Genomic DNA, 21,162 nt, shown 5'->3' on the forward strand with positions numbered 1-21,162 from the left:
AAGAAAGTCGTGGTAAACATTTTTGTAGGAAAACTTTAAAATGTGCTTCTGTAAAGAAGAATTTAAAATATATAATAAAATATATATCATAGAAGATTTCATAAAAAAAATTCATTGAAAAGGTAAGTGAAATAAGCAATATCGAATATGCCGTGGTAAACCCTATTTGGTAGAAGTGTGGTGGCGATGTCTGGCTCTGGACGATTTAAGCCAAACGAAGGCGACTGGGTCTGTCCAGATCCAAAGTAAGTATATATTCGCTTTATTGAGATTTTCTGAATTACAATGATTGTAATTATTGATGCTGTTGCCTTATTTTTTTCAATGTATACCCCGCTACATGCTAATAACATACTTCAGTTTGTAGAAAATTATCTCCCTTAGCAATTGTAATTAAAATGTCAAGTTTTAGTATTGTTCCGTTTGGTTTTAAATTCAGTTTAAGTTGATTTGCAAGCATGTCCCTTTTACTCTGCTTTCTGTTCCTTAATAGTAGGGATGTCTTTCCTTTTGAAACAATTACAAAGATTTGATTCGAAATGAAACTATAGGCCTTGATTAAATCAGACTGATGCATATTTTCTACTACATATAATGCACATTTGTATAGGTCATTGATTTCAGTGTATCATTTGACATTGTATTCATTGTATTCAAATTAATCTACGTGAAGTAGTATAATATGGGTTGTAAACTGATCAAAGGAGTCGGCAGTTTTATCAATAAAGCAATGTAAACAACAATTAGAGAGCTCCTCGAGCATAGATGGCGAGCGAGGTGACAGGAGTGCAACACATTTTTGGAGAATTCCAGTCTTGCACATTTTTAATTAAAACTTACAATTAAAACTAACAACAACATGTGCCATTGTGGTACGATTCACATCAGTCAATGTTTCGAACCAGATTTCTGGACAGATCCCCCTCTCAGTCACTGTAATTGAGTAAATTGACCCTAACATCTAATATGAACAACTTTTTGAAAAGATGCAGTCACCATGAGGGTCTGTGTGACATCATGTCTAGGGCTGTCATGATTACCCGAAATAACCAAGAACCGCGGTCCAAGTTGTTCGGTTCGGTTCCGGTTCCATTTTTCCGGATTTCGGTTCGGGTCTGGTTTATATATTAGAGTCTGTTCAATACAAAAAATGGCGTCGAAATCAAAGGAATGATGATGATAACAGTGATAAATAAACATCACAACTGAAATTTACTTCATTCCATAACAAAACACTTGTCACGGATTATCAAAACGAGCAGGAATGGTCAGGTTGTGACTAATAGTAGGCCAAGTCACCGATGTATAGACGTTCGCATGGTTACATGTAAGACTTCTTCTCGATGTAAATTTAATGTAACAAATAAAGATTTTTCAAGTTAAATTCATGAAATTAAGGTTTAAAATAGATGTAAATACCCGACCTGAAAAACCCGAAACCGAACCGAAAATTTACAGACCCGACCCGACCCGAAAAATTTTGGAACCATGACAGCCCTAATCATGTCATTTGCTCCCGAAGTATTTTATGTTGAATTTTACAAACATAAGAGGGGGTTAGAGTAAGAGGTTAGGGCTAGGTTGATCATATATTGCCCCAGTGGGACCATAATTAGCAAATAAATCTGAATCTATATTGAAAATGCATTATATTCTATAAAATATTTTTTACTCATGAACATCTAGCAGGCAAACTGATGGCATGATTAAAATGAGACTTAATCTTTTACCAGAATTTTGAAATTCACCACCACTAGGTCCATGGTTCAGGCCCTAGGATAGGGCTTAGTTGGTCATATATTGACAATACAATGAATCTTTGAAAATGTTCCTCTCCACTCATGGACATTAAGCAGGCAAACTGAGTACATGATTATAGTAAACAACTACCTTTCTAATCAAAATTGTGAAATTCCTACCCCTGGGCCTATAGTTCAGGCCTCAGGGTGGAGTTATGTTAGTTGTATATTGAAAATTCATAACATCTTTGAAAATCTTCACCTCTAAATAACATCTACCCTAGTGGACAAACTAAGTGTATGATTACAATGAGTGCATAACCCATTTATCTTGGATCCCGTTTGCACCTCTTTGCACTGAGATGGTCATGATTATATTGAAAATACCTCATAAAATCTTCCTCTGTCCTCATGGACAAATATGTGTAGCAGACAAAGTGTTTACAGGATTATAATAAACACTAACTGATTTTCCCCCCTCCTCCCATGCCCCTTTGTTCAAGCTCCAAAGTAAGAGCTAAGTTGGTCATATATATTGGGGGGGAAAACTTCAAAAATCTTCTTGCTCATGTATCAGGCAAACTGTTTGCATAATTACAATGATTACTTAAGCTATTGAAAACTTTACCGCTATTTTGTAATTCGCTGTAACCTTTTACCAAACTTTTAAAATCGATGTCTCCTGGGTTCAGCATTCAGGTTCCATTGTTAGTCATATATTGAAAACAGATTTCACTTTTGAAAATCATATTTCTTATGGATATCTGACATAAAAAAATATTTGATGGATTGTAATAAATTCTAAGTCCTATTCCATATTTATAAATCTCATATCTAGTTGGTAGTAATCTGATGTATCATGTATAATGTAGCAATTGCCAGAATATTAGAGAACATACTTCCCAAATATATTGATGAGCTTTGATTGATTTATAAACAAGAACAAATAAAAAAGCTTCTTCTTTTTTTTTTACAGAAAACATTTCTCAAAGATTGCATTTTCATTTTTAGGTGTGGGAATGTTAATTTTTCTAGAAGAAATGAATGTAATAGATGCGGACAAGGTATTTATCTATACATGTATTAGGAATTTAACAATTGTACTTCATAGCTTATTTCATTCATTCTAAAGAATTCAGAAATGGGTAAAATTGAGAAATGTGTAAATATTTTTTTCATATACTTCAAAATGTATACATATTTTAATATTAAAAATATATTAATCTTAACATATCATTTATGGTATGTTTAAGAAATACTATCTAATATTTAGCCTTGTATCACATTGATAAAAACATATTTAGATATGGAGATCTGTTGAACAGTTTATTGCAGACTTGTTAAACTAAATTACATGTAAACCTAATCAAATTATTCACTAATTAAAACAGAAAAGAAAGATGGAACTGTATTCAAGAAAGGTGGAACAGAGATCGGCAAACAGTTAGCAGACAAAAGCAAAGGTCTCTTTAGTGCCGATGACTGGCAGTGTAAGAGGTAAGATAATCATATGTTGTGGTTTGCTATTCATCATGTGGGGGGGGGGGGGGGTAAACAGCAGTTACTCTTTTCCTATAGGTAATTAGGTAGTGTCCTAGAATCAAAATAGTAGCTATTACTGAAAGCATCAACTACTCTGAGAAAAAAAAAGATCCACATATATGATTATGGGTAAAATACAGTGAAACTTAGATATCCTGAACTTTGTTTTGTCAAATACTTTAATAGGATATGTTAGAGGAATGGGCATTTCTCATATTATTATTTATATCATTAATTATATGAGATTTAACCTCTAAGAATTTTTCGAAGTTTCTTGACAATCCTCTATTAGCTTTGCCAGTATTTCTATTCCCTATTTAGGAAACCCTTGGTACTAGTTAACCACTGTAAAGGCAATCAAATGAAGCACACTGCTCTTCATGTATTTATACCAGCGAACTTACACTTAATGTAAATAATTTTTTTTGTACCAGCTGTGCTAATGTGAACTGGGCAAGAAGAACTACATGCAATGTCTGTAACGCACCAAAATATGGAAAACAGGAACAAAGGACTGGTTTGTATTTATTTATGAATATGTGTCTACGAAAACAAATTGAATTAACATGTACAGTATATAAGAATATTAATAGTAGTTTGGAAACTGTGTCATTCAAATCCAACTTGTGTGTGGCACTTGTAGGGTTTGGTGGAGGTTACATGGAACGAGATGAAATTGTTGAATATAAGGAGAGAGTTGATGATGATGAATATGATGAGGTATTTTGTTTTTTGTATGTTTCTTAATTTGTTTTAAGTGAAAAAAAATTAAAGGTTGATAATTTACACGAGTTAAATAAATAATCTTGATTTAGATACATAAAACATTTTTTGAAGACTATATACATGTATATGTATTTAAACCCATTGTTTTTAGCTCACCTGAGCCAAAGGCTCAAGTGAGCTTTTCTGATCGAAATTTGTCCGTTGTCTGTCGTCGTCGTTGGCGTTGTCGTTGGTGTTGTTGTTGGCGTTGTCGTAAACTTTTCACATTTTCATCTTCTTCTCCAGAACTACTGGGCCAATTTCAATCAAACTTGGCACAAAGTATCCTTGGGTGAAGGGGATTCAAGTTTGTTCAAATGAAGGGCCACACCCTTCAACAAGGGGAGACAATTACGAAATAACAAAAAAATAATGGCATTATTGAAAAATCTTCTCCTCAAGAACCAATGGGCCAGGAAAGATGAAACTCATGTGGAATTATTGCCAGGTAGTGTAGATTCAAGTTTGTTCAAATCATGACCCCCAGGGGTAGGGTAGGGGCCACAATGGACGATCAAAGTTTTACATAGGAATATTTAGGAAAAATCTTCAAAAATCTTCTTCTCAAGAACAGCAAAGCTATGATTGGTCATATTTATATGGAAGCATCCTCAGGTGGTGTAGATTCAAGTTTGTTCAAATTATGATCCCCAGGGGTAGGGTGAGGTCACAATGAACGATCAAAGCATAACATAGGTGTATATATAGGAAAAATCTTCAAAAATCTTTTTCTCAAGAACAGCAAAGCAATGACTGGTAATATTTATGTGGAAGCATCCTCAGGTGGTGTGGGTTCAAGTTTGTTCAAATCATTACCCCCGGGGGTAGGGTGGGGCCTCAATGGACGATCAAATTTTTACATAGGAAAATATAGGAAAAATCTTCTTCTTAAGAACAGCAAAACTATGATTGGTCATATTTATGTGGAAGCATCCTCAGGTGGTGTAGATTCAAGTTTCTTTAAATCATGACCCCCAGGGGTAGGGTGGGGCCACAATGGACGATCAAAGGTTAACATAGGTGTATATAGGAAAAATCTTCAAAAATCTTCTTCTCAAGAACAGCAAAGCTATAATTGGTCATATTTATGTGGAAGCATCCTCAGGTGGTGTGGATTCAAGTTTGTTCAAATCATGACCCCCCAGGGGTAGGGTGGGGCCACAATGAACGATCAAAGTTTTACATAGGAATATATAGGAAAAATCTTTAAAAATCTTCTCAAGAACAGCAAAGCCACTGTTTGTAATATTTATATGGAAGCATCCTCAGATAGTGTAGATTCAAGTTTGTTCAAATCATGACCTCCATGGGGTAGGGTGGGGCCACAATGAAAGTTCAAACTTGTAGAGAAAAATGTCACAGTTAGTCAAAAAATTATGTAAGCATCCTTAGTAAGTGTAGATTTAATTTTGTTCAAATCATACCCCCCTCCCACTCCCTTTTAGGGTAGGTTGGGACCACTTTTTTTAAGCTTTTCAATACTTAACTGATTTTTTTCTTTTTTCCTAGCCACAGTGCTCAGGTGAGCGATGTGGCCCCTGGGCCTCTTGTTTTTTTTGTGTGTGTGTGTTTGTGTGAGAGAATGTTCCAACTTAATGGTTCCCATTTTGAATTTAATTTTAAAAAACATGGTTTTCTTTTTCAGTTTGGTCGAAAAAAGAAGAAATTTAGAGGATCCACAGAAGAGAAAGTAGCCCCAAAGCCAGCTCCACCTCCACCTCAAGATGTATGTTACTGAAAATAAGACACACATTCCTTGATAAAATGCTGTGGAAGATTATTACTGTATAGAGTAACTTTAACTTTTTATGCAGGATGAAGAAGAGGAGGAAGAAGAGGATGATGATGAAGATGGTGATTTGGGTGCATATGACCTTGGTGCCAGTGATGATGATGATGATGACAACACCAAAACGTCTGCGAGGTCCAAATCCAGATCACGATCGAGAAGTTCTTCATCTAGCTCATCTCGCTCATCACGCTCTTCATCCTCTAGGTCATCCCGGTCCCGTTCAAGCTCACGCTCTCGATCCAGATCCCGTAGCAAGAACAGAAGACGGTCTAGGTCAAGGTAACGGGGTGACAGGGTTTCACCTTGGTATTGGTCAAAAGGTCGTTATCAGTTTTGGTCATTTATTAATAATATGTGTTGTTTTTCAGTGTAAATTAATTTAAAGTTATACAGTTCAGTATTTAATATTACCAAAGGCCCAGTATTTAACAATAATGAGAAATTTTTAATTTTTGTTTATTTTTTTTATTTAAAGTTTTAATGAACATATATCATTGGAATTGTTGTAACATTTTCCTTAATAGCATAAATTGGTACTGATAATGACTTTTTATCTTGTTTCAGATCCAGGTCACCAATCAGAGAGTCACGAAGGTCAAGGTCAAGATCAAGAGACAGGCGAAGATCACGGCGGTCGAGGTTTGATATTAAAAGGATGGCATCTTTAGAAATGCATATTTATTTTTTGAAGATAATTTCAGGATTATAGAAACCACTCATATATTGTAGTTATGATTAACATGTCATTTTGAGGAATTAAAGTTATTTTTTAAAAAAGGAAAAGGAAACGTAATCTCGTTAAATGCTTTTTCGTATAATGGATGCCTCCCACTTAAAACAAGGTGTGCATTGATGTAGATAACCTAATCAAAGTTGAACTATTTTTCATCTCTAATTTTCAAAACATAGTTCATTTTCTTCACAGGATTTTATTTTTTCCATCTTCTTTTGAAAATGGATGGGTATGTTGCATATTATTCATTGAGCACTTTGCAAATTGTCCTTCATTCTGTTGTTGCAGGTCTTAAAATTCAGAAACCAGTGATGATGATGTTCAGTCAAGAGGAACAGTGTCAGTTGCTTGTAAAGTTCTTATGTTGCAGCAAGATTTTTTTCCTAAGTAATTAATACAGTGAAACTTGTCTAATTTGGATGTTGTATATTCCGAAATCTTGCCTAATATGATGGAAATTTTAAGTCCCTTTCAGTAAATTCAATTATTTAAGATGTTGTCTAACCCGGAATTTTGGCTAATCCGGCCAATTTCCACTGATGTCCAGATTAGACAAGTTTTACTGTAATTATACATTAAAAAACATGTTCATTTACAGTCATACACTCAGCTTATGAACAAATAGATAAAATTGTTTATGGCTATTGTGACAAGATGATCGTGATGTACAGAGCTGTGGGGAACAGCTTAAATTTTCATTCAAGTTTAAATTAAAAATTTGGAAACATATTTGTCCTTGAAAACATAAAATTTCAGGTGCTGTTGTAGAAGAGAGTTTGCACCTCATAATTCTTAATTTTTCAAAACTGATCAAATAAACTCTCAGGAACTTCTCATGGACAAGCGGCATTCCTTTAAATATATATATATGTATATATATATATATATATATATATATATATATATATATATATATATATATATATATATATATATATATATATATATATATATATATACATGTAATTTCTTTAATACGGCATACGAGGGTTCCATGTTTCCTAAAGGAGGGTGGAGGGGTCCTAAGATCATTTTTTGGTCACTTTATTAATATTTTTTGGTTACCGGGTACTTTTTTATATAGATTTAATACCCTGATAATCTCAGGGGTATGTGGATAGTCCCCTCCCCCCAACCAATACACACACAAAGTTGATTGACACTCTGGCTCATGATGGATCCATGTAGTAGAATTTTAGTGTTGATAGTTTGTATGAAATTTGTTTGCTTAATGCTGTAGTTAAAAAGTATGAGTGTATGTCTGTAAAAAAAAAAAGTAGTATTTTTGTGTATTCATACAAGGTTACAGAAGTATTGGCTGCTATTAAAGTGGGAGATTGAAATTAGTTTATCACATTACAGAATTGTCAGTATTGTGAAGAAGTAAAACTTCCTATGGTACTTTTATAGGTGTTCAGACCTGGTAAATTTCACCATGTTGAATTTGAAAGCTTAGTACTGTAGGCATTAAAATTTGGTGTACCAGTATTTGACTGCAGCTGCAATGTGCCCTTTACCAATCATTTATTAAATACTAGTTCATTTTATTACATCAAAATGGAGATGATTGTTCAATATATCATTAGCATAGTATTGTAATGAGATCTTCATCAAAAGAATCGTTAGTCTTTCTGGAGTCCTTAAATATGAATTAATTTTATGCCTGACCACATTATACTAGTTTACTATTTATAGATAATGATAGAATTGGGCATTCAAAAAATGGTTGGCAAAATCTGCATCATGCCAAAGAAGGCAACTTCTGAAACATGGGATGATAATTATGGAGTTCAGAAAGGTCATGCAGCATCGTGTTGGAGTTTATGAATTACTTGTTTAAATTAATTTGTTAAATAAAAATTGTTGACCCCTTTGCAACTTCCTTTACATGTAGTTACAGCATTGTAAAAAAAAAAAAAGGTTTCATTAGTTTTGTGATCATAGAGCACAAATATTAATGTTGACACTTGTATTTTCACAGAAATGAAATGTAACAACTCAAAGAGTGAACCTGTGGAAAATTGTTAAAAACCTTGAATTCCTGATTCCCATCCCCCCTTTTTGTTATATGTACCGATATTACTACAATTAATGTATTGAGAATATTATTAAGTATTTTGATTTATCCTATTTATACATGTATGTGTCAAACACATCTTTTTAGAGTAGATCACATCAACTGATATAGCCACCCACTAGTACCAACCAATTGTCTCCTATTAAATGTGTGACCTCTGTTGGTTTACTAGGTATCATATGCAGTGAAACCCTTTCAAGCAATGTTGTTGTTTTGCATGTTTATCATTTATTGCTTGTTTGTATTGTAGTTACTATGAAAATAAAATAAATTCTTGCTGCTGATTAATGTTTGATTTGCTGAATCATATTGAGAGGATCTTTGTCAAGATGAAATGATAGAGCCCCCCCCCCCCAACCACTTCAAACAGCTTGGCACATTTGTGGCTTCAGTGTCCATACAGTAGACACCCATATTACATATTAATTTTGTTCTATATAGCCATGAAATGTCAGTTACCAACAGTGAAATTTTTTATAGTGGATTTGAATTTTCATGTGTTTACAGTAGTCAAGTATGACTTGTTTAGTGCTCTACAGCATTCAGTTTACAATACTGAAGACATAGGTGGACACATGGAGATCAAGGTTTTAGGCTTGCATAAACCAAACATGGAAAACACTGAAGTATTTATTCTGATGGATTTATAAATCATAAACAAGGTCATGCAGTTTTTGGACATACGCAAAAAATTGTAAAAACTATGAAGTTCACTCACATACAAGGTCAATTGAATTGGGTTAATTTGAAGAGTTTATCATTACAAAAAAAAATCATTGCCCCTGCTTTATTTGTCCAATAATTTTCTTCCAACAAGCTAATTTAGACTGGCAGAAGTATAAAAGCTTAATTCAGATTAATTTTAATCTTAGAAGGTGTGAAGTGTGACCTGTGAGAATAAGCATGGGCTGAGGTTTTTCTGAATAAAGTAGATTTCTGTGGAGAAATAGAATCGTAGGTATTTAAAGACTATGAAGCTCACCTAGACGAATGTTATCTATAAATAAGGCAAATCTCACACCAGAATTTTTCTAGTTGTATGCATCCCAAGAACAATATCCATGCAAGTTTGGTTTCATTAGAACTTGCAGATACTTGGAAATGATGTAGCGGTACCTGTTCAAAAAACTGAACTTGTCTGCAAAATATATCAGAACCAGCACCTGAAGTAATTCTGGTAGTGTCCATCATTTGGTGCATCATCCATGCAAGTTTATTCATGACAAGAGGCCCAAAGGCCTAGAATCACTCTTCTGAGAAATTGTACAACCATCTCTTCTATTTTCAGCCTCTTAGTATCCTATATATAAGAATAAAGCCTTGAAATTCCAAAAATAGGACAGCATGACCTACTTTTTGATTGATACACTCCAACGATTCAAGATGTATCGACTGACAAAGTTTGATGATTGTAAGCAAGTTGGTATCTGATACAGCCATGAAATTCCAAAAGTAGGTCACAGTGACCTACTTTTTACTTGACACACTCCAGAGACTCGAAATGCAGCAACTGACAGTTTGATGAATCTAAGCCAATTACTATCTGAAATTGCCATCAAACTCCAAAAGTAATTCACAGTGACCTTCTTTTTGTTGACACCCTCCGGGGATCCAAAATGCATCAATTAACAGAGTCTGATGATTCTAAGCCAATTAGTATCTGAAATAGCCATGAAATTCCAAAAGTAGGTCACAGTGACCTACTTTTTACTTGACAAACTCCAGGGACTCGAAATGCAGCAACTGACAGTTTGATGATTCTAAGCCAATTACTATCTGAAATAGCCATCAAATTCCAAAAGCAATTCACAGTGACCTTTTTATTGACACCCTCCGGGGACCCAAAATGCATCAATTAACAGAGTCTGATGATTCTAAGCCAATTAGTATCTAAAATAGTCATGAAATTTCAAAAGTAGATCACGGTGACCTACTTTTTAGCTCACCTGAGCTGAAAGCTCAAGCGAGCTTTTCTGATCACCCTTTGTAAACTTTTCAAAATTTTCAACTTCTTCTCAAGAACCACTGGGCCACATATAACCAAACTTGGTACAAAGCATCCTCGGGTGAGGGAGAGTTTAAATTGTAAAATAAAGGGCCAAGTCTCCTTACTAGGGGAGATAATCAAGAAAAGACAAAAATAGGGTGGGGTTGTTAAAAAATCTTTTTCTCAAGAACCAATGTGCCAAAAAAAGCTGAAACTTATGTGGAAGCATCCTTGGGTAGTGTAGATTCATAAATTGTTAAAATCATGACTCCCAGGGGTAGGGCGGGGGCTACAATAGGGAATCCAAGTTTTACACTGAAATATATAGAAAACAATCTTTTAAAACTTTCTTCTTAAGAACCACTGGGCCAGAAATGCTGAAACTTATGTGGAAGCATCCTGGGGTAGTGAAAATTCTAAATTGTTGAATTCCTGACCACCTGGGATAGGGCGAGGATGCAATAGGGAATCGAAGATTTACATTGAAATGTATAGAAAAAAAATCTTTAAAAATCTTCTAATGAAGAACCACTAAGCGAGAAATGCTGAAACTTATATGGAAGCATCCTGGAGTATTGCAGATTCTAAATGTTAAAATCATGACCCCTGGGAGTAGGGCATGGCCACAATGGGGAATCAAATTTTTTACATTGAAATATATAGAAGAAATCTTTAAAAATCTTTTTCTTAAAAACCACTGGGCTAGAAAAGCTGAAACTTATTTGGAAGCATCCTTAGGTTGTGTAGCTTCTAAATTGTAAAAATCATGACCCCTGGGGGTAGGGTGTGGCCACAATAGGGAATCCAATTTTTACATTGAAATATAAAGAAAAAATCTTCTTAAGAACCACTAAGGCCAGAAAAGCTGAAACTACTGTGGAAGCATCCTTGGGTAGTGTAGCTTCTAAATTGTTAAAATCATGACCACGGGGGTAGGGTGGGGCCACAATAGGGATTCCAAGTTTTACATTGAAATATATAGAAAAAAACTTTAAATATCTTCTTCTCAAGAACCACGAGGCCAGAAAAGCTGAAACTTATGTGGAAGCATCCTGGGGTAGTGTAGATTCTAAGTTGTTAAAATCACGACCCCGGGGTTAGGACGTGGCCACAATAGGGAATCCAATGTTCACATTGAAATATATAGAAAAAATCTTTTAAAAATCTGCTTCTTAAGAACAACTGGGCCAGAAATGCTGAAACTTATGTGGAAGCATCCTGGAGGTAGTGAAGATTTTAAATTGTTGAAATCATGACCCCCAGGGGTAGGGTGGGGCCACGATAGGGAATCCAATTTTTACATTGAAATATATAGCAAAAATCTTCTTCCCTAGAAACCACGGAGTCAGAATAGCTGAAACTTAGGCGGAAGCATCCTAGGGTAGTGTAGATTTATATTATTCAAATCATGACCTCCGTGGGTAGGGTTGGGCCACAATAAGTATTATTACAAGGGAAAAATCTGATGAAGAACAGAAGGGCTAAAGTACCTCAAGTGAGCATTGTGGCCTATGGGACTCTTGTTTGGTTAACACACTCAGGGGACCCAAAATGCATCAACTGACAGTTTGAAAATTCCAAGCCAATTTGTATCTGAAATAGTAAAATTAAGCCATGAAATTGCAAAAGTAGGTCAAGGTGACCTACTTTTTTCGTTGATGAATGGTACATTTCTAGAAATTATATAAGTGCCTAATGGCACAGCTTCTCAATTGGTGTTCCTTAAACTAAATTTAGAAAAATAAACTTCCAAATAAAAGTTATAATAAGTACAATATAAGTATAAAGATTTATTAGAAATAAATTCTCGAAAAAGACAAAAAATTATAATAAATACAATATAAGTATAAAGATTTATTAGAAATAAATTCTTGAAAACAACAAAAAAAAAGTCTGATCATTTTCATAACTTGCTGGAAAAGAACAACTAGCTTAGTATGATTCAAAAAGCAATTTTTTTTAAAATTTCATCTTGGATCATCCTTCACTTTATACAAATCTATTATTGAGTTCATAGAGGCACATGTATCCTGCTCAGTATTTGTATGAACTTTGCTCTGCTGTGCAGGGACTGGGTTTTTAGTGCGATTTCTGTAGAGGATAAGTCTGTATCCCGGTACAAATGAAACTACACTAGCATCCTTTACTGCAACCTGACTCTTTTTCTTGAGTAAGGAATCTACAAAAAGCATGTTTACTATTAAGTAAATGTGACCAATACATATTAATCTTTAATAAAGAAAAATGATGTCCAAAATAATGGATACTGTTCTTCAAGCACTGTTCTAAATGAATAATGATCTAATGTTCTAAGTGAACATTAATGGATAGAGAGCAAAACTTTCTTTCAAATACATGTATATATGTTTAAGCTTTTCTTTGAACTTTGGCCCCTTACCTGTGTTTAACAGATTATCACAGTTTGAACTATACAGTACACTGCTTATCTATTAGCATACATTGGTTGCATGTTGATTTGACAATCATTATCTAGCTACAACATGTACAATGATCTAAACACATTTAAACTACACTATAAGTAAAATACATAGAAAAAGAGTAGTTGGGACTTCCAACTCTTGGTATTCAAGATACCGGAGTTCATTGTACTTCCTTGTACCCTAAATTTGTTCAAGACTGGAAACTGTTTCATATATAATAAATTATCTTTATTTATACAATCCAATTTTCTATACAACCTTATAATCTCCCTTTAGAGGGAGTGCTCCTTTGTTTAAATGTTTCCATTGTGAAAGAAAGCTTCGTGAAAGGTTCAGTTTTTTCTTTGGAAGAGGTGGAAAATGTGAACATATAAACAGTCATAAACAAACTGATTCTCATTTGACTGAGCATTCAGTTCTTGTAAAAAGAATACTTGCAGAACTTCGACGTCTTTTTTTCTTGGTTGTTACTGTTTTGTGCCTGTATGGCTTGAACGGTCCACTTTTGAACTAGCTCGGATGCCCATCCTTCGTTAATTATAGACAACAGAGAGTCTGTTTTCTCTGGGTATAGCCTCCATTCATTGCTCATTTCCTTCACCTTAAAAGTGACAGTGTGCATTAGTGTACATGTATACCAGTACTACATACAGTCAAACCTTATTATCTTGAACTCAAAGGGACCAAGAAAATACTTCATGATAATTGAGGATTCAAGATATCTAGGGTAAAATAAGCAGTTGGGACTTCAAAATGACTTTGACATATTCATGGTATTCAAGATATCCCTGTTCGAGATACCAAAGTTCAACAGTACCGGTATGTATTTATTACTATCTTTTTACAAATTCAAAAACAAAAAAAAGGGGAAGAGGAATACTTTTTCTTTTTTTTTTACCTTGACACTTGTTCCAGTGACATCAATTTTCTGTAGATGGGTGAAGCATTTGAGTTTCTGGACACTCTTCTTTGATACACATCCATTTTCTGATAAGAAAATACAATAAAATCATTATTCAGTATATACATAACATTTATTACAATTTATGTGAAATGTGAGAGAGAAAGAGGTTTTGGTTTACTACTTGTTGAAAATTAATGTAATCAAGTTAAAATATTACCTGAAATATCTAATACTGTCAAATGTTCTGGACCTCTTTTGAAGAGCATAAATGGTGCATACAAATTACACACTCCCTTATCAGACAGACAGTTTTTTCTTAAGTTCAGCTCCTTCAAACTACATGCATAAAGATAAGATGATTTATGCATTTAATACTCAGTACACTTAAACAATGGCATACAGAACAGACGAACCAATTTCACATTTTGCTGGAGATTTATAATATTCATGGATACTATTAGTTATCCAGGTCCAATCAAGGGTGTACAGGGATTTACCCTGGGTTTTATTCCACACACCCTGAGGCCGAAGGCTGTGTGGAATACAACCTGGGGTAAATCCCTGTAAACCCTTGATTGGACCTGGATAACGAATTTATTTCCTATATACCCAAATAAATTCTTTGTAAACAAGTCCAATCAACTGTGTTTCAAGCTATTGATAAGATTTACTACATCCTACAATGCATCCTGATGTCATGTTATTTGCTTTTTATCATAGAGAAACTATGCATTGTGACGTCACATTTTTTTTACCCCCGGCTCAAGTCGGGTATACGGAAATTTACACCCGACTTTGTAACCAATCAAAGCTCGTGTTACAAGCTACATAGGAAATAATTTTTATGATTGATTATGAATTGATTATGAATTAAATCCTTAAAATTTGGTATTGAATACAATTTCTGCTACTGAATTAAGTCTGGAAATGACAATTTAAACATATTTGCTGAAAGCATGAATTTTTTTTTTAGTCCAAGAAATAGTCAAACCTCATTATCTTGGACTCAATGGGAATGAGAAAAAACTTAGAGATATCCGAAGATTCGAGATATCGCGAGTAAAATACACAAAGAATACCTGGTAAGTGGTTGAGACCTCTAAATCACTTCGACATATCCATGGTATTCGAGATAGCAGTGTTCAAGATAACGAAGTTCAACTGTATGTATGTAATGAGCTCGATCATGTTTCAACTGCTCTGTTACCAAATACTTACCATAATAAACTTGCAATATGTGATAAAATCTCATGGTCATCACCTAGGAAGCAGTTTGAAACATCCAAAGAATGCAGTCCATAAAATGTCAAAAAGTGTTCCAAACAGTAATTCAACCCTAAGTAACAGGTAGATAAATTCAAACTGGACAGGACACAATCTGAATACACCTCACAGAATAACTGAATGTTTTTAAGTGAATCATTCTTTGATGGAATTTCGGAAGCTACTATGTCAAATTTCCTCAACTTTTCGGCTTCCTTAAAAATATCTGATGCCACTAGATCAGGAAATCCACTAAAGCTTTCCACCATATGTAAATTCTTTGCTATGTATCGAATGCATTGATTATAGAGAGCTGGGACTTTCAATTGTTTCCCTTGCGGAATCTGTTCTTCTGTTTTCCTGAGTTTTAATGGCCTAGTGTCCATTAGACATATTGATACAAAGTAGCTGCTAGAAGTCTACCAAATGATGGCACCATCTGTACATTAAATAAATTCAAAAAATTATATATACACATTATGTACAATAAGATGCAATTTTATTATGAAAGAGTTAAAATCACATTGTAAATCTAGATGATCAGTTTCATGCAGTTAATATGAAACAAAGTATCCCATTTTTGTTTTATATACATGTTTTACTTGACAAAACCTGTATATAATCTGATAATAGCAAGGATCGACCATATATACCATAACAAAGGAGATATGTCTTTGATAATAGTGTAAGACTAAGGGGCCTATTGATTCCAGAAAGATACAAGGCACAGATAGTATGCAGGGTACAGACCCATAGGAAACAATTTCACTCTGGCCCCGGGGGGAGGAGGGATATCCTTCCCTTTCCTCCCATTGATCCTTCTTGGATCTCTGAATATTTCCCATCCTTTTTCTCTCATTCTCCCAAGCTCCTCTTATCCACAGGTGCTCGAGGACAGGACCCCCCCCCCCCCCCCCGATATAGACCCCCTGGCCTGTTCGACTTTTTTGTCATGAATTATATATGGATGACTCATTTATGATGTAATCTCTATATAATCAATTCGGAAAATTGACTTGAACAAACATTTTATAAAAATTACTACCCTACCCTATATATATAAATTAACCTTGTTGATTTTTAGATATAGAGAGTGGGGTAGATTTTATAAAATGTTTGTTTTAGGTAATTTTTCGAATTGTTGGTATAGATTATATCACAAATATGTTAATGAAAGATAATTTATGAGAGAAAAGGCCCGGGGGTCTATATCGATGGGGGGGGTCCTGTCCTCAAGCACCTGTGCTCTTATCCTGGCCTTAATTCCTGTTTTCTTTCCCTTTTTTCCATATCCTTCTCCTCTCCCTTATCTTCTTTAAATAACTCCCTCCCCATTGCCATAGTCATAGCTCCTATGATTGACTGCTTTTATTTTTTAAATCAACAAACATAACAATAAACAATGTACACAAGCAGTGAGCTTCGCGAGCTCACTGGATATTGTTTATATTGTTTAATCAATAATGATAAAATTGCCGACTCCTGCGACTTGTCTTACCTGATGTGCAGAAAGTTGTAATCCAATGCCAGCACTTATGTCGCATTTTGTTTGAAATATGGCGCCAAATATTCATTTACAAAATACAAAAATGTTAGCGTGATAAATTCCGGGATGTTGGGAAAATATTTACATTATGTTACTAATTGAAGTATTTTTGCTGATATATTAAGAAAGATTTTTATATAATCATTCACTAGGCATTCCAACTTTGAATTATAAGTAAAATTATGAATACATATTAATATTTTTCAAAACCGGAATTTCGAGTTTAAATTTTAGATTTCCAAAATTCTTTTCAAGCACTCAAATAACATCGACGAAATATTTTGTTGCCATCAACGCCACAAGGACTAATGTTTGATGTTGCTCTGAAAAGTGCTGGCGCACAAGTTGTGTTAGCGACTTCCAGTGATGGAAATCATCCGCCTGAAAACATAATTGACGGGTTTGTAATAAAAATCTAGCTATTTCGCCATATTTTACAGTCATTTCCACCTATAATCATCTTCATTGTGTGTATATACATAACCAGGGGAGTTATGCCTAAAAGATTCATATCTTTGCCAATTAAAAGTTCAGGAGCATGCTCCCTGTGTGGAAAAAAAAATATGAAAGAAAACATATTCAACACTTTATTTGAAATATGAAAAAATTACCTTCCTTCTTAATTTATTCTTCCTAAAACACATATACCTGGCATTATATCGATAATATAATTTCTCCGGAAAGGTATACATTTTATTAGATATATTACACATGTTTTAGTATCAGGGATTGTATTGCATAATCTAAAAAGAATCCTGCCATAATATAGCTGTGGCGTTAAAATTAAATGAAATATTTTGGTTGGTTCAACACTTTCCATAGCCCTTGATCTGTAGCTTTTTTTAAGTCAACAAAATATTTTATTTTTACAGCAACTGAATCTCTATTTTTCAGGGACCAAGAAACATTTTGGGCATCAACAGGTCTATATCCACAAGAATTCATCATAACATTTTCATCCATGATGAGTATACAACGCATTGAAATAGCATGCTATAATGGTAAGCCGCAGTACAAACCCTTGTTTGTGTTGCTTTCTGGTAGAACACTTTAGCCCTTGTCTTGTAATATTGCTGTCATTGCATCAACACAAATGCTCAAATCTATATATTTTTTATTACATATTCATAATGACATAATTATCAGAGTGATTTGCAAAACCATATAAAGTTCAATAGACAAATTTCACATTCTTAAGAGTTATCTCCCGTTGTTGGCGTAACACTCATTTTTGTCACTATATCCTTTGTAATTTTCCTGTAAATATTTTCAACCTTCAAATGGAATCGGACAGTTTTGACCCGTACCTGAATTGCCTTAGTATGGGGCAACATGAAAAACATAATGAACATATTCGAACTAGGGATGGCAATTTCTAACCGGTTAACTGATTACTCGGTCGGAACAATGGCAATCGGTTAGAAAATCTGTAATTGCTTAGTCGAAAAAAAATTATGATATATGTAAAATTGAAGGCAATGTTCTAAAATTCATTTTTAAAATAGAAATTCCTAAATGTTTTATTTAGCATTTTCATATATTTATTTAGGCTGATTGGGAGGTAATTATGGCTCTCCAGATTAAAATTGCTGGTTATTGGTCAGTCTGAGATATGTTAATTACTGTTAAAACATCATGTCGTTACCCCTCTAATTCTTTAATGATAATAATCACTGTTGAGCACCGTGAATTGGTGTGTGTATCTTTTGCAATTATCTATCAAATTAAATTATAATACAAACATTGTAAATTAAATGATACATTTTAGACTTACCGGTAGTTTTGGTTATGGTGACAATGAAAAATGAACTTGTGTGACATCCGCTCTGGAAAATTATCCACGATATCTCAGGCATGTTTCATGGTTTTCTGAATTTTTTCTTGTCTATTGAAAAAAAATATGTGCGTAGTTTCTGATCAAGACTAAAGACAAATAGAATGATTTTGACCTCTAACATCTTTTTTAAAGACTTCTTGTGCATTGGAATAGAGCTACTTGAAAAAAAGTCAAGAAAATGACATTGTGTAGTTTGATACAATTAAACGGTTAATCGGTCAGAACGTTTTGCAGTTAACTGATTAGGAATTCTGTTTTTGATTGCCATCCCTAATTCAAACGGCTTTAATTTGCGAGATATTGCCCCAAAAAGTTGGTAATGTCATAGAGGGAAAACAGTGTCTTACGCCGGTTGACCCCAGATTGACCCTGCAAAGGGAAATAACTTTCGTAAATGTGAAATTCGTCTATAGTCATGCATATCCCTGAAACTGGTGCCTTGAACCTTTCAGTTCTTAAATATAATTGGTTTTTATGGTCAGTTTTCATGAATTACATTACATTTGTGATACTAATTTTTTACCTGTGAAATAGAATTTAGAATAAAGTCTGCTTAAATTTTGATTCTTTTATTAGCCATATACATGTACTTCAAGGTGTAAATAATAAAAAAAAATGTTTCTTATCTTTTTTTTTAACAGTAAGGAAAATATCATTTCAAACCAGCAAAGAAACTGAACCAACAAATTTTGAAGATTTGCTTGAAAAAGGTATGTTTTTATAAACCAGTCTTAGTTATTGAACCTTTAATTCATGAATCAGGAATCTAGTGTTCTCATTCTACTGCTGAGAAGAAGGTACGGTTTTAGCTTTATTGTGCCCTAAAAATTTAATGTTTTAAAAATGTTTTGAAAAAAGCTTAAATATTAGTTGAATATATGACTGTGATAAATCAGGAAAGAATATGGCATGAAGGAGTACATTCTGGAAATATGACATCATTAATTTGATGCATTTTCCTATTTTAAACAGAAAAAGCCTCAAAATGACCAATTTCAAGAGTTATTTTCCTTAAGAAAATAGTGTCCACAGCCTTCGCCCACTTTAATTTTCAGATATGTCGTTTAAAATCTTTGAAAAATCACATATCTCAAAATCTTTGTGGGCAATGTCCGAGGACAAATATATTATCTGAAAGAAAATTCCATTGAAAATTGGTGTCTTCTGCAACTTTTTAAAGAAAATACCGGAAAATGCACATGTTTATGACATCACAATTAGCATTTAGAAGGTCATGTACGTGAGAAAAATAATTTGTATGATCTTTCTGCATGGAATTTCAATGATTCAGAAAGCATGAGTTTTATTTTATTTTTTTTTTTTAACATCACTTTCATTTTTAAGAAAAACACAGAGCAAGATTTGTATTGAAACGTACTTTGTTCTTTGTGAGTGAAGGACAAAAACAAGAATTTCTTAGCAAGAAATAAAGGTTCATTTGAGTAAATGCTATTACTAAATCACTTAGAAATTGATAATTGTGCATCTTTTATGTTCAGTTCATTTTCACGCATTCACTCAAAAACATTTCTTAATAAGACGTGAACATATTGTTCAAAATATTAATTCCTTTGGGAAAGTTGGTAGATGTTCAGATTTCTAAATCAATCCAATTTTTGGACAGTTCTCAATCAGCCAATACTGAATAGAATCAGTAAAAATTGCAAATAATTTTTGATTTAAAAAACAACAAACGTAATTTGTTCTGAACAAACATATATGATAAAAGACTTTGTCAGTTCTGGCAGTTTACTTGCCATGTCTGAAAATGATAAATTCCATATACACAACTTAAAGAGTAAAAAAAAAAAAAGTTAATTTCAAATGGTTTTAATTTTTCAGCATGTACTATCTGCTCCACTTATGTGTTCTGGAATTGTTATTTTTAAATTGGTTTACTTTTTCACATAAATGAACTAGTTCAATAAGATATTGCTGTGTACTGACAAAGTAATGGGGGGGGGGGGGGGGGTGTTCAAGAACTGTATTCACAAAATTTATGTAAATCACCTATTAAAATAATCAAGCAAATACTGTTGCACATAAAATTTTTTGCAGGATTCAGATGCTTTACCAATTTCTTGCATTCAAAACAGAAACTCAGAATTATCAGAAAACTGATCATTAGACTGGTTTTTTTTTAACTGCAATAAATTAAACTTCTGTTCTTTCCAGAGCTTGATTCTACAGATAATGCACTCCAACAAGAGGAATTCCCTGTCAACAATAAAAGAGCCACTCACCTGAGAGTCACCATTGAGAATGGTTATGATCATTTTGTATCCGTGCATAGACTGAGCATAAATGGAAATGCTGTCCATGGATAACTGAAGATTATTTTAAGACTGAATTTTTTTTCAAGCTTATTTTGTATTTTTGTCAGTAAATGTTTTCATTCAAAGATATTTTTTAAAGATTGACTTTGTGTACATTTAATAAAAGTCCATACACAGCATTGGTAATGAGTGTTATACCTTGTTTCTTGAGAAAAGTTCTATTTGCTGTGTGAAAAATTAATATCCCAAGGCAATTCACT

General features: G+C 33.7%; 4 protein-coding genes across 5 annotated transcripts in view; 3 read left to right on the top strand and 1 right to left on the bottom strand.

Annotated features, from left to right (window-relative positions):
• Positions 1–21,162, top strand: part of LOC133190462 (spindle assembly abnormal protein 6 homolog) — a 281,161-nt gene that overhangs the window by 128,082 nt on the left and 131,917 nt on the right. The window lies entirely within an intron of this gene.
• Positions 161–6,896, top strand: LOC133190479 (zinc finger Ran-binding domain-containing protein 2-like). Of its 2 annotated transcripts, XM_061326136.1 has the most exons (9): positions 162–245; positions 2,751–2,803; positions 3,131–3,236; positions 3,716–3,798; positions 3,925–4,001; positions 5,692–5,772; positions 5,861–6,117; positions 6,403–6,477; positions 6,860–6,896. In XM_061326136.1, the coding sequence occupies exons 1-9, from the start codon at positions 187–189 to the stop codon at positions 6,864–6,866; spliced, it is 798 nt and encodes a 265-aa protein (XP_061182120.1). In that variant the 5' UTR covers positions 162–186; the 3' UTR covers positions 6,867–6,896. The 2 variants fall into 2 exon arrangements, with proteins under 2 accessions (XP_061182119.1, XP_061182120.1); XM_061326135.1 differs by having other exon boundaries at positions 161–245; positions 6,403–6,896.
• LOC133190489 (leucine-rich repeat-containing protein 42-like) lies at positions 12,551–15,679 on the bottom strand. The gene is made up of 5 exons (XM_061326148.1): positions 15,199–15,679; positions 14,198–14,316; positions 13,975–14,063; positions 13,515–13,677; positions 12,551–12,814 (listed from the first exon to the last, which is right to left on the bottom strand). Exons 1-5 carry the CDS (start codon positions 15,627–15,629, stop codon positions 12,603–12,605), a joined length of 1,014 nt encoding a protein of 337 aa, XP_061182132.1. The 5' UTR covers positions 15,630–15,679; the 3' UTR covers positions 12,551–12,602.
• On the top strand, positions 17,053–21,088 carry LOC133190486 (intraflagellar transport protein 25 homolog). Its single transcript, XM_061326145.1, has 4 exons — positions 17,053–17,189; positions 17,684–17,790; positions 19,268–19,336; positions 20,802–21,088. The coding sequence occupies exons 1-4, from the start codon at positions 17,098–17,100 to the stop codon at positions 20,951–20,953; spliced, it is 420 nt and encodes a 139-aa protein (XP_061182129.1). The 5' UTR covers positions 17,053–17,097; the 3' UTR covers positions 20,954–21,088.

The sequence above is a fragment of the Saccostrea echinata genome, unplaced genomic scaffold (assembly GCF_033153115.1).
Source record: "Saccostrea echinata isolate AGI-Se365-2 ecotype Australia unplaced genomic scaffold, CSIRO_AGI_Sech_v1 ptg000022l, whole genome shotgun sequence".
Lineage (NCBI taxonomy): Eukaryota > Metazoa > Mollusca > Bivalvia > Ostreida > Ostreidae > Saccostrea > Saccostrea echinata.